This window comes from Pan paniscus, chromosome 12, assembly GCF_029289425.2.
Source record: "Pan paniscus chromosome 12, NHGRI_mPanPan1-v2.0_pri, whole genome shotgun sequence".
NCBI classification, from domain to species: Eukaryota; Metazoa; Chordata; class Mammalia; order Primates; family Hominidae; genus Pan; species Pan paniscus.
The window spans coordinates 89,701,542-89,727,060 of NC_073261.2; the positions used below are offsets into that span (position 1 = coordinate 89,701,542).

The following is a 25,519-nucleotide window of genomic DNA, read 5'->3' on the forward strand; positions in this document are numbered from 1 at the left end:
CAGGACCCAAGCAAGAGCTGCAAACATGGCCCTTTGGACTCTCAAATTTTATAAGACAGAAGCCCGAGTGTCCCTTCAGCTCCCTCGTTTCTTCCCGGTGACTCCCCTGGGGTGTAGTTTTTAGGAGGAAGTGGCTCTGAAAGGCAGCAGGCATCTGGACCAGCAGAATTTCTAGGCTTCCCTTCCCTTCACCTGGCTTCATGTCCCAAGGGCTGCACTTTCCCTGGAGGGCTGCTTCTTGCTGTACTGAAGTGGGGAGCACTAAGAGGGTGGGCTGTTGCAGCTGTGCCCAAGGTGTCGCCATGCTGGTAGCGCATCACACAAGGACTCTCAGAGAAGGCTGAGGACAGTCTGGGGTCCTGGGCGTAAGCCATCATGCCAACAAAGCGTCGACAGTCCCAGGTTTATAAATGGGCTACCATCCAAGGCTCGGTGTGGGGTATTTTTTGGGAAACCTGGCAGCCTTTTCTCTTGGAAACATTAACTCCACGGTTAGGTTTCCAGACCAGTGAAGCTTCTTTGACTCAAACACAGCTCATGGTACCAAGAAGCCAACCAGCATAAGGATGGTTCTGAGGAAAAGCCACCAGGTTTTAACTTGAATTATCAGGAGCCCACCAGCCCTGCCTCCTCCATACAGCAGGAGTAGCCTGCCCCAACTCCCAGAACCGTGGTAGGAGGGGTAAAGGCTGGCAGTGGGGGACGCAGTGTGTAGGAGGCAGTGGTGTTGCTGATGACTCTGGAGTAGGAGAGTGTGGGGCCTGTGAAGGCAAAAGCCCCAGCAGCATAATTCTAGAATTTGAAAATATTTGATTCGTGTTTGTAGCTCTAATGCACAGGACAGTATCTGACATATAGTATGCTCAGTACATTTTTTAAAAATTAAATAACAGATCCCCTTCATATGAGAGCTTCAGCTTAAATGGGGGGTGCATGAATTTATATCTGTGGGTGAAAGCATAGTGGGAGAGAGTGGCAGGAATCACTCATGGGTGACACCTGGTGTCCTGTAGAAAGGAGGATGACGGATCATCAGGTCCACATGTAATTGCTTGTGTCTGGGTTGATCTAAACACAAAGGAGGTGTTTAGTGCGGATCGCAGGATTCGGTTGCCCCGTGTGATATATTTTTATCAGTAAAGGGAATGGAGACAGGTGGCACGTTTATCCATTTTTCAGATGACACAAAGATTACAAGGATGTTAACACACTAAATGACAGAACTAATACTCAGGAAGATTGCAGCCGACTAAACGAAGGAAGGATTTAATAGAAATATGTGATTTTCCAGTGTGGGCTTCAAAAACTCGATTGTGTCTAGACAGGATTGAGGTGACCTGCTTCTACAGAGGTATATGATAAAAAATCCCAGCGACTTTAGGTATTGCAAGCTCAGTAGGAGATGAGCCAGTGGTGAGACAAGGCTTACCCCAAATGGAAGTTGGGATGTTTTAGTGGGAGCAGAGTATTGAGGACTAGAGAGGCAATTGCCTGGCACACTACCCTGGCAGCACTGTGTTCTGCTCGGGGTGCCCTGGTGTATGAATTATTAATAGTCTACAGCATAGTTAGAGGGTGTACTGCCAAGTCCAGCAAAGACCTATTGGAGGGATTAAAGAGATATCCTGGAAAAGATGAGATATAAAAAAAGACATGAAGTCTAGCTTCATGTATTTGAAAGGCTCTCAAATTTAAGGCACTCTCAAAGGTTCTCAGCCTTTTTATGCTCTCAAAAATTGTCAAAGACCCCAAAGACCTTTAGTTTGTACGAGTTATATCTATTAATTTTTATCATTTAGAAATTACAACTATGCACTTTCTCATTTGAAACAGAATACTGACAATTTATTTAACTATTAATTTACTTTATTTTTACTTATTTTATTTTATTATTTAATTTTAATTTTAATTTTAATTTTTTTGAGACAGAGTCTCACTCTGTCACCCAGGCTGGAGTGCAGTGGCGTGATCTCAGCTCACTGCAAGCTCCGCCTCCTGGGTTCATGCCATTCTCCTGCCTCAGCCTCCCAAGTAGCTTGGACTACAGGCGCCCACCACCACGCCTGGCTAATTTTTTGTGTTTTTAGTGGAGACGGAGTTTCACCATGTTAGCCAGGATGGTCTTGATCTCCTGACCTCGTGATCTGCCCTCCTCGGCCTCCCAAAGTGCTGGGATACAGGCGTGAGCCACTGCGCCAGGCCATTTTATTTTTTTTGAGACGGAGTCTCACTCTGTGACCTAGGTTGGAGTGCAGTGGCGCCATCTCAGCTTACTGCACCCTCCGCCTCCCAGGTTTAAGTGATTCTCCTGCCTCAGCCTCCCGAGTAACTGGGATTACAGGCGCGCACCACCGGCTCATTGTTGTATTTTTAATAGAGACGGGGTCTCACTATGTTGGCCAAACTGGTCTCGAACTCTTGAGCTCAAATGATCCACCTGCCTTGGCCTCCCAAACTGCTGGGATTACAGGCGTGAACCACCGCACCCGGCCTAACTATTAATTTACTTCAAAGTGACAATAGAATTATTATATTTTAATGTAAGCATTAATTTTTACCGAAAAATAACTGTTTTCTAAAACCAAGGGTTCAGTGAGAAGAGTGACAAATGTCTCCAATGTCTATCATAATAGAAGATAGCTGGAGTCTGTTATCAGCTCCTGCAGTCAGTTGTGATATGTTGTTGTTGTTGAAATATGTGGAGAAAATCTGTCCTCACAACAACATGTAGTCAGAGAAGGGAAGATGTCACAGAATCTCTGAAAGCGGGGTCTTTGGACCACACTTTGAGAACCACTGGTTTAGACAAATTAGTAATGAGGAGCTGAAGTTCTGGATAGTTACGTCTAATAGTGCCACCCACCAAATGAAGGGGCTGGGAATTCCCTACCACTTGAAGTTATTCGATATAGGGTAAAGGCCTCTGTCTGGCACACCATAAGTGATTCATTTTTAGGTGAGAAGTTAGACCAGATGTACTTTATACAATTCTTTCCAATTCCATAATCTGACGATTTTATAGCTGAGGAACTGGGCAGCTTGCCTTGTATACATGACTGCATCTGAGATGAGAGTTGGTCGAAGGATATCTAAGAACTCCAAATGTTCTTACCTGCCTTTACTCAGGGTATGCAAATGGCTTCCTTCCCCTGTAGGAGCCATAATGGAGCTTCATAACTAGTCTAGGTCTGAGCACCTAGAGGGTGTTGGGGGAGTCCTTTAAGTCAGGAACACTCTGAGAGTTCATGGGAGACACTCAGAGCAAAGTTGCAGGGATGATGGTGAGGAGAGAAGCCGCAGAAATTGGGTAGGATTTGAAGGTAAAGGAACATCTAGGAACATCTGTGTGGGTTGAGACAGAGTGGCATTATTGGGAGCATAAAGGAGAATGGAGAAGAAACAGAGAATCCCAGAGCTATAGAACTGGAGGATGGTAAACTCAGAAAACGGGAATGAGGCCAAATACATTCAGCAGAATACAGCATTGAAACAAACCCAACATTGTCAGGCAGTAAAAAATTGAAGATGCAAATCAGGTAATGTGCCTCCTTGCCAACCATCCCCCATGCCATATCCAAACCATGTGCTGTGTCTGGGTATTTGTGCTTTATCCTGGAGGACTGTCTGAGGATGGGCCTGGTAGGTGCAGAGAGGCAAAGAGGCTGCTTAGTGAGGGAACCTCTTGAGGAGACATAAAGTAATGACAGCCCTTGGATGTCTTCGTTGACAAAGATTTTCTCTTTGATGCACTGAGAACAGATCAATCAAAGAGACATTTTCTCGAGGTTAAAATATCTTAGCATGCTCCCAAACTCTGGTGACCTGAAGTTGAGCTGCAGAGGCCAGGAACAAGTGTGTGGGGAGGCCCTCATGTTTGCAAAGTGCCACAGAGCAAATTCCTAGGGAGCAGAGATGGTAAGCAGTGGGCAGCTTACCCAGGCTGACATCCGCTCCAACAGGTTTCTGGAAGGCAGCTCCTGAAGGATCTTGCCTTTGGATACCTGAGGGGATTATACAGGGTCAGCCGATTTACACACAACCAGCAGGCTGCTTTCTTTCCTTATTTTGCCCCCGGTGAAAATTACCTTAGTTCAGATTTTCCTTGGAAGTCGGCCGAGCTCTCTGTGCCTGGCTGTACTTCTGGGGGTTGCAGAGGAGGCAAAAATCTTGGCCAAGGGGACAGGAGGAAACAGTGCTCCATGGATTGGGCTCCTGTAGAGTCCCACGAGTCTGTAGAGGCCTAAGATGGCCTTGGAGTCCTTGCCCTGGCCAGTGTTCTCATTCTCAAGCCTTTTTGTCCAGGACAACAGCATGTGCATTGGCAAAGGTGCAATTGTGAAGCTCATAGAAGCTGCTCGCCCTGACCAGAGGAGCCCATTGGGCCCCTGTTCCTATCCAGTAGCAAGCAAAACAGAACCTACAGTTTCTAAGAACATGTGGAGAGTGGACGAATATCCCCCAGCAGGGAGAAGACCTGCTTCTGATCCTAGTTACCTGTGGCTTCAGAGGGAATGGTATACTTCCACCAAGTCTATCAGCTCATAGACCGGGCTGTGCGTAGAGTTTGTGGAGACCATCAAACCCTGCTAGATTTTCCTTTCTAATCTCTGCAGGCCTTAACAGTGCTGCAGAGAAGAGAATTTGCTGGATTCCTAGTTCTTCGGCCAAACCATACAGAAATGAAGACAGCCAGGGGCATTTCAGAATTCATAGGTGAACTCCCGGGGAGAGAGAATGTGTTTCTGTCCCCCGTGGCATAGAATTACTTAGGCAAAAAAGAGAGAAAAAAATCCTCTTTCCTGGGAGATGATACAAATTTCCCTTCGTGTTTTACCGTAGTTCCTCAAAAATAAGCCCCAGAGAGTGTCCCTTTTCAGGTCTGTAAGAGCCCGGTTACTGAATCCTGAGACATTCCTATCACAACCTCTACAGACTCGCTTCAAGGGAACAGAGAGTGGGACAGGGCTTTGCTTACTTAACCACTTCTTTACATGTTTTCTTAGAAGTTGGGCCCTTGAGTGGCATCTTCTGTTGGCCTAAGTGGTTTAATAGTCCTTGTCCAAATCTAAATTAAATGGCAAAGATGTGGAGAGGAACTGCATGTAAACAAGCTTAACTTTCATCAGTGGCTGGAAAGGGAGTTTAAGGTCTTACCTGGATCAGCTCCGGGCCTGTTTTGGCTGCTTGTGTAGGTGGCAGTGGACCAGAGATCTGTAAGGACATTTGACTGGTCAGAGCATGAATTTTATTTAATTAATTAATTAATTTATTTATTTTTGAGTCGGAGTCTCGCTGTATGCCCAGAGCTGGAGTGCAGTGGCGCGATCTCAGCTCACTGCAACCTCCGGGTTCAAGCGATTCTCCCACCTCAGCCTCCCGAGTAGCTGGGATTACAGGTGCGTACCACTAGGCTCAACTAATTTTTTACATTTTTAGTAGAGATGGGGTTTCACCATGTTGGCCAGGCTGGTCTTGAACTCCTGACCTCAAGTGATCTGCCTGCCTCAGCCTCCCAAGGCATGAGCCACCACGCCCGGCCAATAAATTTTAACCTGACTGTTTTCATTCTTTCTATGATCCAACCTAGCAAGACATTACCAAGGTCGGAAACAAGGTGAAGCTCTATATTTGGGCAGTCCAAACCTGCCTTGGAAGAGGAATTCAAATGAAAAAAAAAAAAAAAAGAGTATTTAACCTAAAACACCAACTAAAAACTACAGGTAATAATAACCTTCGTATTTCACAACTATCAAAGTATCTATCTTTTAGTCAAATGCCATATTTCTTTACACTTCATTATTCTTACAATAATTCTCAACTGTGCCACTCATGGGGAGGTTGAAGTAATCCTTCAGTAGAAATGTCACTTAACATTCAGCAATTTGCTTAAGCTGCGTTAACATGGTATTGATGCAAATAGCATTAGCTTTTCATCATTTTTAGAGGTACACAATGGGTTATCCTTAATTACTCTGTGAGCGAAGGAAACACACTTCAACATTCATTATTTATTGAGCAATTTCTCTAAAGCAAGGTTTTAAAAGGGAGAAGGGAGATAAAGCATTCTGTTAAGAGAAATGCAAAGCCTTTGGAAGGGAAAGAGGCACGTAAAACCCAGCTGACGGAAATAACCAAATGTCATGAAGGGGAAGAGCAAGAGGGCATGGAAAAAAATATCAATTTGTCTTAGAACTGGAGTTATCCAAAATCAGCTTTTGACTCTTTTTGTCTATGTTCTAATTATTTGGCACAATTTCAAAGTAGGTTTCTTTGTTTGTTTGTTTATTTTTTGTTTTCAGTCAGGCTCTCACTCTGTCCCCCAGGCTGGGGTACAGTGGTGTGATCATAGCTCACTGCAGCCTTGAACTCCTGGGCTCAAGTGATCCTCCTGCCTCAGCCTCCTGAGTAGCTGAGACTACAAGTGCACATCACCATGCTCTGCTAAGTTTTTGTTTTGTTTTGTTTTTGAGATGGAGTTTCGCTCTTGTTGCCCAGGCTGGAGTGCAATGGCATGATCTCGGCTCCCCACAACCTCCGCCTTCCAGGTTCAAGTGATCTCCTGCCTCAGCCTCCCGAGTAGCTGGGATTACAAGCATGTGCCACCATGCCCGGCTAATTTTGTATTTTTATTAGAGACGGGTTTTCTCCATGTCGGTCAGGCTGGTCTTGAACTCCTGACCTCAGGTGATCTGCCTGCCTTAGCCTCCCGAAGTGTTGGGATTACAGGCGTGAGCCACGGAAGCTTTTTTTTATTTTTGTAGAGTCAGGGGTCTTGCTCTGTTGCCCAGGCTGGTATTGAACTCCTGGCCTCAAGTGATCCTCCTGCCTCGGCCTCCCAAAGTGTTGGAATTAGGGAGGCATGAGCCACCACGCCCAGCCTCAAAGCAGCCTTATTTTCTGTTTAATTATGCAGATAACATAGGCTTACTGTAAAAATAAGATGATATACTATGCATAGTAAGCAATCACCTTTTATCCTCTAGCCAGCAGTTACTGGTATACAATTCTGGCATACAGAGTTGTATCCCTTTTTCTGTGGGATGTACATGCTCTCATGTACAACACACGTTGCAAAAATGAGATTGGTTCCCATGCTGTTTTGTAGCCTGCTTCTTTGACTGAATGATCTGCCCCAGGCCAATTCTCTTGTGGCACTAAGCGCACATATTTCTCAACATTTTACTACCTGTATAGTAACTTCTTTAACCATTCTTCTAGTGATAAACAATTAAATTATCTCCTTTAAAAAATTATGAACAGCATCTGTTCTCACCCCGGGTTGATAATTACCTTAGGATACATTCCTGGAAGTGTGAATTCTGGGTCATTTCTCCACACTCTCATCCAAACTGTGTATTATCGATTTCCAATGAGAGTTGCTGAGAAATGATATTTTGTTGTTTAATTTGTACTTACTTGATTCCTGGTGAAGCTGAACATCTTTTTTTTTTTTTTCTTTTGAGACGAAGTCTCACTCTATTACCCAGGCTGGAGTGCAGTGGCACGACCTCGGCTCACTGCAACTTCTGCTGCCCGGGTTCAGGCGATTCTCCTGGCTCAGCCTCCTGAGTAGCCGGTATTACAGGTGCACACCACTGCATCTGGCTAATTTTTGTATTTTTAGTAGAGATGGGGTTTCACCATCTTGGCCAGACTGGTCGAACTTCTGACCTCGTGATCCGCCCACCTTGGCCTCCCAAAGTGCTGAGATTACAGGCGTGAGCCACCGGGCCCGGCAAAGCCGAACATTTTTATAACAATTTTTTTTTTTTTTATTGGCCATTTGTAGTTCTTCTACTGTGGCTTGCCTGGTTATGACCTTTCCCCATCTTTCTTTTGGAATATTTGTCTTTTTCTTACTATTTGTAAGACTGGATTTTAAGAAAAGCCTTCTCCAAATACCTTAAGGAAGATAAGCCTTCACTGGTGAGATGAGTGTTGGTAAGGGAAACTGTATGTGGAAGGAATGAGCTGTGATAGATGCTGGCCTCTCTTCCTGCCTCAAATTTCACTTTCTCTCGCTTAGCGGTCCTTGGTCAGAAGGTGGAGCCCAGGGTAGAGAGGTGTAGGATCTCTGTCATCGCTATTCCCTGCCACTAGGCGGCGCTCTTCTCCCCTCCCTGGTCTACCCTTGGTTGTGGACAAGTTCAATGCTAGCTCAGCTGAGGCAACCATGGCATGTCTTGAAATGAACCTGATTAAGAAAACAAAGGAAGACACAGCCACTCCACCTCCTTAGCCTGTGGTAGATTCACCCAGACCTGTAGCTGAACCTGGAGGGATTTTCTGTCTTTTCCAGAACTCTTTCCTAAGCATATCTATAGATCTGGCTCTCCCAGCTTCCCCCTCTGTCCCTGGGGATGCCATTGTCCTTGGCCTTTCCCATGAAGAACAGCCTCCTTCCTGCACCTGTAGGAAGTCTCTATTGCTCTGGCTTTCGGCTCCCTTACCCCCAGCCTTGACTCACTCCCTTCTGTCTTGCTGGTGTGCACATTTATGGGTCAGTTAAGGGGCCATGATGCGGCTTTGGTGTCCAGCCCCACCTTCCACCTGCATCAGCTCCTCTGCATGGGATGGAAGAACCCCTGTCTCTTCCTGCTATGTACTTTCCGCTCTCCCTTGAGCCCTCTCCAAGTTCCCATGTCTTGTATCAGAGGCAGATCTTGATCCCATTGTGGAGTACAAATGACTCACAGACCCCAAACACAGGTAGCTCCTGTTTTGGCTACATACTCTTCAGGTGTCCTAAGCCGAAGCGACTTGCTGCAGGGATCTTGATGGGATGTGTTCATCGATGTAGCCCAGATTTAGAACAGTGCCTGACACATAGTGGGCATTCCATAAAACGTTTGTTGAATGAATAAGTGAATTAGGTTTTGCTTGAACACCCTGTCCACAACCAGTTCTGGAACCTTTTGCCTACAGCCACATATATAAGAGGAAAAATCTTTAATAAGTGCAATAACAGCAGCTCACTTGTCTATCACAGTATAAGGAGATTTGCTTTCCAATTTTCAGCCCATTTGAAGGAAAAACATGACTTATCTAAATATTATTTAATATAGTTGGACTGAAATATCACAGCAAATATCTATAGCCTTAAGATACGCATTCATGCAAGTCAATTGGCTGCCTAGTGCTGGGGAGGAGGGGTTGGGGAAATGATGAGTAACTGTTTATGGGCACGGGATTTCTTTTGGGGGATGAAAATGTTCTAGAATTGATTGTGGTGATGGTCACACAACCCTATGAATATATGAAAAACCATTGATTTGTACTTTACATGAGTGATTTGTATGGTTTCTGGAAAGTCTCTCATGAATACTTTTATTTTAAGAAGACATAAGCAATTAAATATTAATTTTCACTTCTTTCTAGGCCTTCAGAAACTCCTTTGAATAGGCAATACAACTTTTAAAAAGCTCTCCCCCCTTCCCCAGTTTGGTTCCTATCCTAGCCATTGTGGTGCATGCTTCATGGCTTGCTTGCTCCGAGCGTTTGTCTAGCAGTCTGTGGATCACCATAGAAGTGGGTGCTGGACAAGGATGAAGAAGGAACACTGATGGGCCAGGAGGCTGTTGTCCAAAGCTCCTGTTCCCAAGCCAGGAATAAAGAAGCTTTGCCAGGTTAGGAGCCACTACTGCAAATTTCTTAGGTTTTCCACCAGCAGAGCCCAACTTGCAACAGATTTCCAAGCTCCCAGCGTAGCCAAATAAATATGCCACATGTTTAATTATATGTGTTATGTAAGAATTTAAAGTCCTCTAAGGAGAAAACAGGAGCAAACAACTAACTCAGATACTCAAAAATCTTTGAAAGAATCAAGGCATCTGAAGTCAAGAGCCTGAAATTTTAGAAAGGAGAACTTCTGGCTACAGAACCCCTCTTAACCCTTGCCATCCAGCATCCTTCCTGTTTCTCTTTTGCTGTCAAGTATTGTGCACCTGTGTTAATATTATCCTGAGTTAAACAGGAACAGAATGGTGGAGGAGTGTTTGATGTATTTCAGAACACCAAAAATTCTTTTTGCGGTATTCTTATTTTGGGACTTTATATCATAGCTTCTTCAAAGAGTCATCCATAAAATAGCATAATAATAATTCTTATTTCAAAAAGTTATTGGGAAGATTAAATAAGAAAATACATGCAGTATACCTGGTAAATGAGATATATGTACTACATGCATTCTGTTATTTATTATTAATTCAAGAAGAAGTTGGCTGTGCTGAGCACCTTTTAATTTTGCCATACTAATCATGCCAAGATGTGCTCTGCCTGGGCCTGGGGTGTTCATTTTTGGCAGGGATGCTCCCCTGCAAGGAAGAGGAGAGCCAGGCTGCTAGAGTTTGAATTCCAGTTCTGCCACTTCCCAGCTGTGTAGGCTGGAACCAGTTTCCTCACTGCCTTACTCCTTGGTTTCCTCATCAATACAATGGATTATTGAAATTGGAAGTCATAAATCTACTTCATAGGGTTGTTATGGAGGATTCAATAGGCTAATATTTGTAAGGTGTTCAGAAGATGGGCTAGCACATTCAAAGTGCTGATTTGCATTTTTATTTATTTATTTATTGAAACGGAGTCTCTTTCTGTCACCCAGGGTGGAGTGCAGTGGTGCGATCTCAGCTCACTGGAACCTCTGCCTCCCAGGTTCAAGCGACTCTCCAGCTTCAGCCTCCCAAGTAGCTGGGACTATAGGCACATGCCACCACACCTGGCTAATATTTGCATTTTTAGTACAGATGGGGTTTCACCATGTTGGCCAGGCTGGTCTTGAACTCCAGGCCTCAAGTGATCTGCTTGCCTCGGCCTCCCAAAGTGCTGGGATTACAGGCGTGAGCCACCGTGCCCAGCCTGATATGCATTTTTTAAATAAGAAGATGGATAGGTAGGTAGCTGGCCTCTGCTATGGGAGTGGAGAGGGGGAAGGGTCATGCTACGTGGCAGTAGTGACTGGAAGCTGGAGGCGAGCCTGAAAAGAACAAGTCCAGAGCACTTCCTCCTGGAAGGAAAAAGTGGCACCAGGTGGGAAATATTCAGAAAACATTGCTAAGACAATAGTGGAACTCCAGCTGCAGAAGTTTTCGGCCCCTTGCTAGAAAAGTTCTGGAAGTGAGATAGATGCTTATTAACTTAGGATGGTGTAGATATAAGTCTGTGCAGAAATGAGATCAGATGATCAGATGGGCTCCTTAGGCCCTATTTGATGTAGTACGAGATGAAGTCCATAAACTGGACCTTGATAAAACCTTCAACATGATTTGAGCAATGGGTAAAAGTAGTAAGACAAAAAACCATCAGAAAAGGAACAAAAACATTAGCTGACTTTTCCTAAAGGGATTCTTTTGGTTTTGTTTGCTTTTAATATTTGAAGACTTCCAAGTCTGTACCATTTGTCACTTAAAAACCAGTAACAACAACAATAAACCCCAACAATGTTTACATAGAAATCTACCATCCCTTCAACTGAGCTTTTGGAGAAATGAAGATTTTGCAATGGGAAAGTATTCTATCTTCAGAAGTACGGTGACAGCAGTCTTATTTTTGAATCTACATCCTCCCTTGAATCTAGGAGGAGGACACAATCACATACCCCTGGCCCAGTTCTCCAGTGCTCCCCATTCACCCAGCCCAGTAGATGCTCAGACAGAGCTGTTACTCTAAAAGCCCAATTTCCCATTTCCCTAGCACAAAGCAACACATGGTCTACCTACTGACCCATCTCCTGGCTCCTGTGGCCCACTGATTGTGGTCTGGGGATGCTGGTGGTAGAAGCAGCAGAAGGGGATGGCCTTGGCAAGGTGGTGGGGGTGGCCACAGCTACAGTGACAGCCAGAAGCTGCATCAGAGTGACCGGCTGTGCAGTTGTCCCTGGAATAGGTGGCCTCTGATAGGCTTTTGTGGTCTCACCTGTAAGAAAATGGAATTATACCAGGGCCCACAAAATAACCTGTACACTCTTATAGAACTAGAAATAAAATAAATGTTGATTGAACACTAGCTATGAGCACAGAGCTGTACTAGCCACGGCGAAGGGTGAAACCCAGGTAATAGCCACATTCTTGCCTGAAAGAATGTATGCTCTCAGAGCAATCACTCAATCAACCAAAGATTCAATAGCAATAAAATAAATGACAGGTCAAAACTATAGCAACATAGAACATAGACAAGGCAGAACATGATTAATTGCTGAATTACTTTGCCTGGCACCACTAGCAATGGTTTATGTACATATTTTTTTGTTTTTGATTTTTGCTGATTTGATTAGCATTGGCCTTGGAATAGAAGACAGAAAGGTGCATTTGGGACTTTCACTATGACTTAGTCTTAGAGAATGCGTTTCAGATGCTCTGGTTTAGGTTGGTTCATGACTAGTCAACTCCTCTGGGCCCCAGTTTCCTAATCTGTAAAATGGGGTAATAGAACTAACTGGATGGTAAGAATCATCCAGATTCTACATTTTTTTTCTTTTTTGAGACAGGATCTTGCTCTGTCACCCAGGCGGCAGTGCAGTGGCACAATTATAGCTCACTGTAGCCTCGAACTTCTGGGGTACAGTGATCCTCCCACCTAACCTCCCAAGTAGCTGGGACTACAGGTGCAAGACACCATACCTGCCTAATTAAAAAAATTTTTTTTTGTAGAGAAAGCATCTTCCTGTTTTGCCTAGGCTGATCTTGAACACGTGGCCTCAAACAATTCTTCCATCTCAGCCTCCCAAAGCTCTGGGATTACAGGTGCAAGCCACGTGCTCGGCCTAGATTCTACTTCTAAATGGTGCTCTTCATCCACGTGTGATGATTTAGATCACTTCTCTCCTTTTAAACACTGCTGTAGTTGGCTCCCTATAAAGCAAGTCTCAGTTTGTTAGTGCTCTGAGAATATCTCTGAAGGTTTAGAGCAAGGGGACAAGTGGCTACCCACTGGGCATTGGGGTTTGTCTTGAGAACTGTGGGTTCTCAGGGAGACACAGAATGGCCCCCAGAGTGAACAGCTCCTCGGTCCTGGGAAGGAACAACTCACTGTTGCTTGTGCCTGCTGGGCCCCATTGGGGCATGCCAGCTTCTGTCCCTGTGTACCTGTATCGACTGCTAGGGCTGCTGTAACAAACTACCACAAACTGGGTGGCTTAAAATGACAGAAATTTATTCTCTCACAGTTCTGGAAGCCAGAAGTCAGACATCAGCATCACTGGGTCAAACTCAAGGTGTCAGCAACACTGAGCTTTCTCAGGAGGCTACAGGGTAGACTCTGTGTCTTGCCTCTTCTGGTTTCTGCTGACTTCTGGCATTCCTTGGCTTGTGGCCATGCCCCTTTAGTTTTCAAGGCCAGCATCCTCAGTTGTTTCTCTGCTCCGTCGTCATATGACCTCTGATATGGTTTGGCTCCGTGTCCACCCAAATGTCATCTCAAATTGTAATCCCCATAATCCCCACCTGTCAAGGGAGGGACAAGGTGGAAGGTGATTGGATCATGGGGGCGGTGTCCCTCATGCTGTTTTCGTGATAGTGAGTGAGTTCTCACAAGCTCTGATGGTTTTATAAGGCAGTTTTTCCTCTCTCTCTCTCTCACCTGCTGCCATGTAAGACATGCCTGCTTCCCCTTCTGCCATGATTGTATGTTTCCTGAGGCTTCCCCAGCCATGTGGAACTGTGAGTCAACTAAATCTCCTTTGTTTGTAAATTACCCAGTCTTGGGTAGTGTCTTTCTAGCAGTGTGAGAACGAACTAATACAACCTCCTCCTCTATGGATGTGAAATAATCTCCCTCTGCCTTCCTTTTACAAAGATGCCAGTGATTGCATTTAGAGCCCACCTGGGGAATCCAGAATAACCGCCCCGTCACGATCTCAGGATCCTTAATTTAATCACATTAGCAAAGCCTCCCCACATTTTTTCCATATAAGGAAACATTCAATGGTTCCAGGGATTAGGACATGGATATCTTTTCCAGGGTGTTTTTCAGCCTACCACAGCATCCTAGCTCTGGCCTTAACTCTGCTTGGGGTTGATACATTTTTGTTACACAGCACAGCAGACCAAGAAGATAGCATCCGAAATAAGAAGGTGCTTCTGTCTTGGTGGGAACCATCCACCTTCCCCTTTGACATTGTATAACATCCAGGAAAATAGTGCCAGAATCATAGTCCTGGACAAGTGATGCAAACAAATGTGTGGTGGGGTGTTTAGACCCACAGCCAACACCAGCACCTGCTCATTTCCCCACCCTGACTCTGCCGTCTTTTGCAGGAATCACAGCACTGACTTAAGACAGCAGGTCAGCAAACAGTGTTCCTGGAATCGGGTTGGAATTCAGCCATTCGGTCTGCTCTTGCAGGCATTAGCTGATCAAGGTAGGAAACCGATCTTTCAATTGCCTTGTTTCTTGCTAAGTTGGTCACCTTTAAATTTGCCTGTAGCCTGTGTCAGACAAATCACTAAAGAGCTCACAGCAGCCTCCTTCAAGCCATCCTCAGGCAAAAGTGAATCTGCCTGATTTATGACATTTTCATTATTTTAAAGAGTTTGAGCTTTCATAACAAGTACTAGGGAAGTTTCTAATTTCTCCAAAGTACTTCTCCGTCTTACCCTCTGGTAATGCTACCAGGCATTATTGCCTCTTTAGGGAGATGCAGGCCTGGGTTTGACCTACTTCATCTAGGGAAAAGCCATTTAACAAATCCACTTGTATATTTTATGAAATAGGATGTAATTAATAATTTGGAAAGAAACATACATAAACTGACAATCTATTTTACTTGTAAATGATTCATGAAACTGCAATGTACTAAAAATAAAACTTCTACTTGCAAATAGTGAACACTTTTTGCCACCTAAAACTTATTATATATTGAAAATCGGAATTATCTTTTTGTCACAGCATTGGCTAATCCCAAGGCTGCTGACTATCCCAGTCTGCCTTTGCTAAAATTGATTTGCTAAAGAAAGGCTGAAGATCCTGAGGGCAGTCTTTGTATCACTTGCTCATAATGCAGATGCTTTCAAGTGTATCATAAATTCAACTAACAGCCATGGGCTTCCACGGGCTTCCGTGGGCTGTTGTTTTTGCCTGCTCTCCTTCATGGATTAGAACTGTCTTTAAGAGGGAAGATAGACGCCTGTAATCCTAGCACTTTGGGGGGCCGAGACGGGTGGATCACTTGAGGTCAGAAGTCTGAGACCAGCCTGACCAACATGGAGAAACTCTGTCTCTACTAAAAATACAAAATTAGCCAGAGGTGGTGGCACATCCCTGTAATCCTAGTTACTCCAGAGGCTGAGGCAGGAGAATGGCTTGAACCCGGGAGGCGGAGGTTGTGGAGAGCCGAGATCGAGCCATTGCACTCCAGCCTGGGCAACAAGAGCAAAACTTCATCTCAAAAAAAAAAAAAAAAAAAAGGGAAGATAGAGAAAAATTACTCCTCCTATCCCAATTGCTCCCAATTCCTCACTGAACATAATACCCTTGATTTGATCCAAGGTGAATTCTTCATGGAACCAAGTTCTTTTTGAGCCATTTGAAAAAAAACTAGTAAAATAGTTTCTTCCTGCAATCTCAGCTACATAAAGGTTTGATCTTTTTTCAAAGATTTTTATGGGAAAGCATTTCAAAACTTCCCTTAAACTCTACACATATTCCTCATTTGGGTGTGGTCGGAAGAGCTCCAGGCAGCCACCTTCTCAAACGTAGCAGGTGGTGCCACACCGCTCCCCACACCTGGCTCATCGTTAGAACCACACTGGAGGTGTTAAAATGCAGGTTCCAGGGCCCTGGTCGCGGAGATTCTGACTCACTGGACCCAGGGTGGGCCGTGGAATTCTGATTTGAGAACCACAGTGGGGGACTCAGCAGACAGCCAGGGAAGGCAGAAGAGGTTTTTCCCATGCTAGCTCAGTAGCCTCTAACAAAGATTTACTTTCCCTTTTCTTGCTGTGATACTAGGAATGTGCCTTCCTAGCTTTTTTAAAAAAACTTCTACAAAGCAACACTTCCCTGTTTTTATTTAGCTCAAGGCTCTAGCCAAAAAGCAGCTGCCTGCCTAATGGTTGCTAAATGCCAGGGCAGTTGGGGCGCGGTGGTGGTGGAACAGTATTTAAACCTCAGGGAACGCCTGTTCTCAGTGTGAGCCGCACAGGGCAAATCAAAGTGCCTTCTATTTTTTGAGGGGGATAATTTCCCATGGTAGAAGGTTGTCATGCTTTTGGGGGTCATCCTAGCCTGATTAGCCTGTTAATTCATATTCTCAGAGAGATGGGACACATTTTTTAGGGTCATGCGGAGACCTGAACAGCTGCTCAGCCTTCATCTCTTCTGCTTCCCCAATGACTAAAGGAATTCTATCGTTTAAGGAAGACCAAGGGGACCACTCCTTTAATTGTACTCATTGAAATTTTTTATTTGAATTCGTGAAAACTTATTGCTAAGTAAGACTAAGGACTTAGGACTTGGGGACTAAGACTTTACAGAGAGAGGCTCTTCTATCCCCAAGAATCCCTTTTATGTTGGAATGCTGGTAGTTTAGCTCAGGGTCTTGCACGTAGGAGATGCTCACTCAATGTAAACATTGAATGAATGAATAAAATGAAGGAGTAAATAATTTTTCCGACTCTGACCATCATAGATCATCTAGTAACAAGGAGATGATAGTAATGCCTAGTGATACTGTCATCAAAAGTTTAAATGGTTTGGTAAAGGGGACAAGTGACATCAGCAATGCTTGGCTCTTGCTAGTTTATAAATTTCACGAAAAGCTCCCTTGGCTACCCACACTCATTGTGGATGTCAATGACTCAGGCATCTGGAACAAGTGCTTGCTGGGGGTGAATGGTGCTTGGGGTAAATAGGTAGTTTTAGAAATTGTCTCTGCTGCGGAGAACGTACAAACCAAGTAGACTTTTATTATCCGAGTTATTATTTGGCTATAGTTTCTCTGCCCTACACTCTTTTCCCTGCAACTTTCCCTGCTTTAAGGTGATACCGAGTTTGCATACTTTTTGGGCTGCTTAGAACTATGGCCTTGGGTGAGTTACTAAACCTCTCTCAAGGTCAGCTTCCTTATCTGAAAAGGGAAGATACTGGCACTCTACCTCGGGGTTACTGTAGTGCAGGTGTGTGGCACAGAGAAAGTACTGGACAGACGACTACAGTCACAGAAGATTATGTGGCCCTCCCTGCTGTCCAGATACAGCCCAAAGCTGAAGCCAGAAGGGCACACGTACTCCTTTCTTTTTTCTTTTTTTTTTAGATGGAGTCTCGTTCTGTCACCCAGGCTGGAGTGCAGTGCCGTGATCTTGGCTCACTGCAACCTCCACCTCCCGGGTTCAAGCGATTCTCCTGCCTCAGCCTCCCGAGTAGCTGGGACTACAGGCGCGTGTCACCACGCCCGGCTAATTTTTTGTATTTTTAGTAGAGATGGAGTTTCACCATGTTAGCCAGGATGGTCTCCATCTCCTGACCTCGCGATCCGCCTGCCTCGGCCTCCCAAAGTGCTGGGATTACAGGTGTGAGCCACTGCGCCCGGCCACAAGTACCCCTTTCCAAAACAGGAGAGATGCCACTGAACTTCCCACGGGTGAGGCCATTCCAGTAGAACCTGCACGACACCCCCGACACCCCCATCCCAGGCCAGTGGACAGAAGGAAAGGACCCGAAAAACAGGAGGGGTCAGAAGCCACCTTTTAGAGGGTGCTGTGTTCAGAGTCAGAAGATATTTCCTCCCTTCCTTCACACTTTGTCGTACCCAAGCCAAATGAAGGTGCTTTAAGAGAGTCATTCGTCAAGATTGTGGGGACCTGCCAGGAGGGCAGGTGGGCATCTTATTTCCCACCAATCTTTCTGCAGATCCATCACATGTGTGCAATACAGCAACAGAGCTTGCAGAGTTTTGGGGGTGTATTCTGGGAGTCTAGAAGTGCTCTTCCACTCATGGTAAAAATAGGGGGTGCTTGACATGTGGTCCCTGAAGTTGGGGGCTTTATGTGAACCTGGGGACTGTTTCTGCCCTAGGGATCTCTGAGAGGGGGAGGGGTGCAGCTGGAGTGGCTCGTGCCAGCAGGGCTCATGCAGCAAAATGCGAGGAGGGAGGTGACCTCACCCCATCCCAGTTCTCAGACCTGAGGGTGCCAAAGAGAAGCCTGGCTGTTCCCATGGCTCTGTGGGAAGGGGCTGCCCCAGGGGGCTGCTGGAACCAGGCATCCGTATCTACCTTGGAGAAAGGAGTGAGGGGCACAGATTTCTGGCCCAACAAGAGGGTGCCAGGATGAAACTAAACACTGTCTCCTTGCCTTCGATATCTACACACATCACCTACCCAGGAATCAGTCTTTCCTCTGGCTCTGCAGAGCCACAGGGCCAGATGAAACAACAGAGATGCCAGCCACTTAAGGAGACCTGTCACCCATTCTTCGTCTCTGTGCCCAGGTCAAAAGAGGACAAGCGATATCTCAGAAATGGCCCACGAGGCACCAGACCCACTGCCAGTTCACGGGTGGAGGTGGGGAACAGCTCTATCCTTGAAACTAAACAAACAGGACTAGACCACTGGATCCATTAAAAAGTAATTAAAGATAGAGCTGGAGCAGTAATTAAGAGAAAAGACAAAAAAAATTCCTTATTTGTATGCTAAGTCTCCTCAAATCAGGAAATCAGCGATCTATATACATACTATTAGCATAAGAAAATCTAGAATGGGCCAGGAACAGTGGCTCATGCCTGTAATCCTAGCATTTTGGAAGGCCGAGGCGGGAGGATCATGAGGTCAAGAGATCGAGACCATCCTGGCCAACATGGTGAAACCCCGTCTCTATTAAAAATACAAATATTAGCCAGGCGTGGTGGCAGGCGCCTGTAGTCACAGCTACTCGGGAGGCTGAGGCAGGAGAATCGCTTGAACCTGGGAGGCAGGGGTTGTAGGGAGCTGAGATCGCACCACTGCACTCCAGCCTGGCAACAGAGTGAAACTCTGTCTCGAAAAAAGAAAAAAAAAAAAGAGAAAGAAAATATAGAATGGTGGTTTAGAGAGGGGTTTCTGTTTGATGGAAGTTAATTTAGTTAACTTCTCTGTGCTGCATTTTCCTCAGCCAGAGTAATAGTATAGGCCAATGGTGGTCTACGGTGATTAAACACAATGATCAGGTAAAATTCTTGGAATGATGCCTGGCATACAGCAAATGCTCAATAAATGCTAAGTTCTACTGCTATTCTTAAACCATGTTCACCTTAAGTACATGAATAGAACCTGAACTATCAGGCTCATAATGTATTAGCTAGCCTATCAAGTTTCTGGAAGCAATGCAAAATCCCGTTATAAAGCGACTCACAGTTTCTCTTTGTGTGGGAAATCAAAACACCTCTGGAGATACAATAATGCATAGTACAGTTCTTGATTTAACACAGAAACCTGGAAAAAGGTCTTTTCTTGGCCTGAGGTCTACCGATACTCCCTTTTGTGGTTCACATGAAAGCTGAGTTGGCACAACCTTGTAGACAGTGTATTTTTGGCCTGGGTTATTTGGATGAGCAGCTTGCTGTTATCACATAAACCACCTCGTTCTCTTTGCTTCTCTTCATTTCATACCTAAGTAGATACAGCTTTTTCCTTTTAGCTGCCAGGAAACATTTCCGGACAGAATGTCATGTCATTTTCTAAAGTAACAGTACATTAAAACTCAAGGCAACAGTCAATCTGAATGAAAATGACACAAATATAGAGACACAATCTCGGAATTGCAAAAACAAAAAATAAAGCTTTCATTCTTCAGCCCCAGCCATGATCTCATTGATTTCTGTGCCCATGTTCCTGGCATCTGTTAAAATATTGCCAGAGCCAGTGGAGCTTGACCGGTTAAGATGTTAATTTCTCCGCTATCTCCCAAAACACGTCGCGTGTTCATGGACTCAGAAGGTTTAGATTCAATCACACGTGAGCACTTGCCTGCTTGGGCAGCTGGACTTTTCGATGATGAGTATGTAAGAGCTGATGGGTAGGTTACACCCTTTTTGGGTTTACTTTCTGCAAAAAAGAAAAAAAAAACGAGATTTATTTCTAGAGCTAGAGGTTTTAGATGGTTCTGTACTAAGTTGATTCTCTCCTTTCAATTTATCTCTCTTCAGTTCAATAAAATCAGTCTCCCTCATGCTGAATAGTTGATTACAATGAGAATGTCAAGTGGCATTTTGTTTTCCTGTATAGCTTGTGTCTTATTACTATTAGAATGGAAGCAACCAACTCTCCATGATTCAGAGTTGCTTAACATCAGCAATCCTTCTTTCACCCGTGAAGATGTGACATGGAAGTGAAGGTTTTTATCTGTGTGGCTTCGAATGTTTAATTGTATCAGTAGGTGAACGGGAAAGCCCTCCACATGCTCTCCTTTGAGATGATGGAGTGCTCCGGTCATAGGCTCACTTTCACAGACCCTGTGGGATTCATTTGAATTTCATAGCAGTAGTAAAACCTAAAAGTAGGTAAATATAGGTCAACCTTGAAAATAACCATGATAACCATGTGTTGCTCACCCAGGGGGAGACACGGTAGCTAGCAGGCAAGGAGGAGGAATGGTAACGTCTATTAGGGAAAAAAATAAGCATAAAAAAATTGCCAAAGTCTTCTTCTGACCATAAAAGGACGCCTGAAATTCCACCATATGGTCTTTGTTCCACAAGTAAAGTGAGAATGCCACTGGAATACAGTAAGCCCCCTGAAGGCAAGTCATTTTTCTGACTTGGTAACGGTTGAATTTTCAGAGCTCAAAGCAATTTGTTCCTGGCGTGAAGCAGTTGCTCAAGAAGTATTTATTCAGTGGGGGAATATCTTAAAGCTTAGATCTCTGTTAAAATTAAAATACCTTGGTAGGGGTACTACCTGTTAGCCAATATTACATCTAGTAATGAAAGCATTTCTTCTCCCATCTGGAGGGAATACTTTTACAGGATGTGAAGATGGTAAGCAGTGTGGCACAGAGAACCTAGGTGGGTGGAGGAGGATCTAGGGCACTATCTTGCCAACCATCCTGCTGGCACAGGGATCGTAGGGTCATGAAGCAGAAAGAATAGCAGGGTCTAGGTAAGAACCTAGGATTAGGAGTAAGACAATCTAGGTTTCCGTTTCTATTTTACCTTTAATTAACTGCCCCAACCTTTGAGGCTCTTGTGTTTTCTTTCACAAAACAGGAATAATGACATGGCCCTGCTTACTACACAAGATTGTAGACATCTAATGGAAAAAACGTTAAAATGTTTTGGAACTATGTATCTCCATAGAGATGCAAAAATTTATTCTGGTGTTACCTATAAATGCCACGTGTTTGGGCTTACTTGCATTACTTTACCTCATTAGAATCACCTGGGGAACAGGATTGGCCTTTCCAAGTCCTCCACCAATGTCAAGGCCTGCTCCAAATGACAATGATTGAGGTTATTTTAGGCCCAGAGAGGGCCCCATGGCTGTGGGCCACACTTTATCTGCAGAAAGCGAGGAAGAGACATCTTCTCTCTCTATTTATTGATCTAAAACGTGATTTTTTTGTGTGTGTTTCTATTCAGAAGGAAAAGGAGCATGAGCTCAGTTCCCTGAAATGTGGATCAAAGAATAAAAGGGAAGTATTAGGGGGTCCCTCACTGACATTTCATATCCCTGGACTGTGTAAAGATCATGCGGGCCGTAAACGTACATCTCCTCTTTTGCTCCCCCTCTTAGCTCACCAAAGTGAATTAGTTAAGGAGCTCAGGGGCATATGAAAATTAGAAATAAAAACCTAGAGAAAGATCATGGTGGCACCTGAGCCTTCAGAAGAGGATTCGGACATCATGCAGTTAAACTTGATGGCCATGAACCTCTGAATAATGGGAAGCATTCCTTGGCTGCCAGTCAGTTATCAATGCTTATGCTGCAGTGAGCTCCTAACTCATCCATTCAAGAGAGGCTTCCAAGCCATTGCAGAAGCACAAATGTTTATTATCATTGGCAAAAAGTATTTTCGGTTAACTGTCACTAGGTCGAATGAGGGGAGATGGAAGTCGAGATTTATAGGGAATAATATCAGCAGATTGATTTTCACTTAAAAAGCCCAAAACATCTCTACTGCCATATAATTAATTTTTCTTTTAAACCTCTGTTGAGATTCTTGGATTGCAGACTGAGCACTTAAGGCTGAAATGCTCTTATTCAGCCAGGATCTACTTGGTGAACACCTATGCGGAGATTATATTTCTCTCTGTCTCAACATATTTGTATTCGAGACATTAGCATTTTTATATGGCTCCCATTGTGAATTTTTTGTTACAAGGCAAAAACCCCACAGTACTGCGGTTGATACTCTTCCACTATCTGACAAAGAAACCAGTCTAATTTGAACTGTGGGCGTGTAGAATTTGGCAGGCAAAAGGAAACAAGGATTGCTCAAGTTGAGAAGAATAGTAAAAGGTCTGTTTGTTGTCCTGCTAACGACTCTAATCAGTGGAGGACGGTAGGGGCTTGAGGCATGGGGTGCCTAGCAGTGCTAGAAAACCACCCGGATTGGAAGACCTACTGTTTTATGAAACATTTCTCTCTTCCCTGTTCAGCTAGTTTTCTATAAGTGGCTCCTTCTCAGGACAGTCCCAAGGCGCCTAATTTTGTTGGGAGGCCAGGAAGTTGGCTACAATCTAGTTTAAAATCCCATGGAACCGCCTTAGAGAAAATGGGAGATTCAGGTTTAGAGTAGGGTAAGTATAAGGTGAGTATAGAACACTGTTAGGCCGGGCGTGGTGGCTCATGCCTGTAATCCCAGCACTTTGGGAGGCCAAGGCGGGCGGGTCACCTGAGGTCAGGAGTTCGAGACCAGCCTGACAAACACAGAGAAACCCCGTCTGCACTAAAAATACAAAAATTAGCCAGGCATGGTGGCACATGCCTGTAATCCCAGCTACTCGGGAGGCTGAGGCAGGAAAATCGCTTGAACCCAGGAGGCAGAGGTTGCGGTGAGCCGAGATCGTGTCATTACGCTCCAACCTGGGCAACAAGATTGAAACTCCGTCTCAAAAAAAAAACAAAAAAAAAACACTGTGTTGTCCTCAAGCACTACCGTGAACATGTCAAAAGCCTGAAGGGCTCCCACTGGGCAATCTCAGAAAATATGAGCACCAAAAAGAAAAATAAAGATAATAGATGATAACATTATATTATATTTTTAAAAACAATCTATGAATCCATAGTCCACTTAAAAATAATAGGTGCAGAGGGGGAAAGCAACTCTTCTTTATATAAGAACACTAGCTAACAAATGTGGAAGGAATGACAGAATTAGAAAAAATTATAATTTTGCAATTACTAATGTAATACTTGTTACAGTGAGGATCAGCAATGGATGTTAAAATCACTGGGTGAAATTTGTTGGGGAACAAGCTACTCGAGCATGTTAAAGCATTACCCTACAGATGCTTACTAATTACGAGGTATCTTTGCCATGGAGAGATATGGTAAAATATCCAATGAATCAAACTTAGCATCACCAACAATGGAACAGACTGCCATTATATGCCTCTTGATATGGCCATTGTGTATGACACAATGGATTTGCTGTGACAATACCTATCTATCCACTTAAAAGAAATCTCAAGGAATAAGGTTCTAGACATGAGGCACATTTGGCATAACTAAAGGACTGGTTTAAAAACCCAAGCTATTAAATGTGATTAATGTAATTAAAAATCTGATTGGACTTACAGATAACTGCAGTGTAATTAAAACAAGCATGTGGAGCCTTTTAGTATTTTCAGATATGACTTTGTGGTGATTTATCATGTAATTCTAATTTATTGTATCATGATTCTAATTATCAGAAAAACGAATGCTTCAGATTTTTATGAAATGAGGTGGGCCATAAACAAAAACCAACAGCACAATGAAAAGAGCACATTTCATCTTGTGGTAGGTTTAGCAGCGTTTCTCCAGTGTGTGGTCATACCTAAGACGATAAAGGATTCTCTCCATCGTGGTAGGGATAACGATTGGACACCGTTGGAATAACTCCCTTTGTAACCAGACTGTCCAGCAACCTTCCGAACAAGTATTTTCCCTCCTGAATTATCAAGCACACCACTATGAAGAGAAAAAATAATTTTTCAGGAAAGAACAGAAATATTTTTTGACGTGATCAACAGGCTAGAAAACCAGTCGCCATCTTTATTTACACATAGGAAAGCAGCAAGGTTAAGCAAAGTTTACCTTGACATGAAGCCCAACCCACAAGAATGGTGCCTCCACCAGCAGACCCAGCATCTGAGCTCCCAGGGTCAATGTCCTTCTCTTTCTTCTTACAGGAGCTGATTGTTCTGTCAGGGATTTCTTTTTGCCACCATGCCTCAAATTTCTTTTCCTTGGTTTTCTCATTCCCACTAGCTCTTTTAAGTAAAGCCTCTTTCTTGACAGTTTCCAATTTGGTTTTGTGGTGGCACAGAATGAATTTAGTTATTCCAAAGGGTGATATAAAATGATGAAAAGTAAACACTCCTTTTTTTTTTGGATCAGGGAGGAAAGGTGTGCAGCTAAGTTAAACTCATTAAAAAAGCATCCCCCAAAGATGGAAAATTGTTTCTTTAAATTTCTGGGATTTTGCCAGGTTTTAGATCCTGATGGGACGGTGACTGACATATGAATGTCTTTCCTTTGATGTTAGGCAGGGTCTCCATCTGGTTGCTAGATTGCACTTTTACGTTGTCATTTCTTGCCCCAGAGTCGAACATGCATGGCTCCTTTGGGTATCCTTAATTTATGGCACCGGGAGATGTAGATTTCTCCCCATCAACACCCTTCCTTCCCTCCAGGAGTGAAAGTTGCCATTTCCTGCCCTCCCACCTTCCTGATGAGTCAACAACGTGCAACCCTCAACCTCCCAGTGGCATAGAAGGAAAGAAAGTGCTAATACTACTCAACATGTAAAGCACTTAATTGCTTTAAAACTGTTCTCAACGTGTGGTGTCCCACTGGGTTCTCCCAGCAAACCTGAGTTGTGGAGTGGAAGGAATGCTATTATTGCCATTCATTCCATAGAAACAGGCTGTGTGAGGTTGCATGACTCACCTGGGATTTTCTAACTAGTAAATTGCAAGAGGGATTTAAACCCAGGTTGAACTCACCTTAAGTCCTCAGTTTGTCCCTCTTGCTCCCATCTACCTCTCAAGAGTTCAAAAGCACAGGCACCTCCCTAAGCCAACTCCTCCTCACTCGCTCTCTTCTCTCCGGGCTCCCTGTGATTGAGTTCCCTCACATCTCCCGATGGCAGGCAGGCTGGTTTCAGCCATTCCCACTCCCACGGCTCTGACGATGCTGCTGTTTCACCCCAGAAGACCTGATTCCCTCTGCCTGACCAGGCCTGTGCTGCTGTCAAAGGGCAGTGAGTTCCCAATTTCTCCTTCCCCACAGAGATTCTGACATGACTTTGCTACCTCCTTCCCTCCTTAGAATCTTGTTCTCACAACTTAAACTCTGATTTTGTTCCGTCTTGTACTACTTCCTAAAAATTTCTGGAGTTTATTTTGT

At 44.3% G+C, this 25,519-nt stretch overlaps 1 protein-coding gene across 9 annotated transcripts in view; it reads right to left on the minus strand.

Moving 5' to 3' along the window:
* VIT (vitrin) overlaps positions 1–25,519 on the minus strand; it is a 114,779-nt gene that overhangs the window by 35,831 nt on the left and 53,429 nt on the right. For 2 of the 9 annotated variants that reach the window (XM_024927772.4, XM_003817661.4), the window contains exons 5-9: positions 23,946–24,079; positions 19,934–20,011; positions 11,719–11,910; positions 5,155–5,211; positions 3,936–4,001 (exon numbers count right to left, since the gene is read on the minus strand). In XM_024927772.4, the coding sequence (XP_024783540.1) occupies positions 3,936–4,001; positions 5,155–5,211; positions 11,719–11,910; positions 19,934–20,011; positions 23,946–24,079 (527 nt within the window). The remainder of the gene's footprint in view (positions 1–3,935; positions 4,002–5,154; positions 5,212–11,718; positions 11,911–19,933; positions 20,012–23,945; positions 24,080–25,519) is intronic. The other 7 variants (XM_063594633.1, XM_063594632.1, XM_063594631.1 and 4 more) reach the window with 4 other exon arrangements.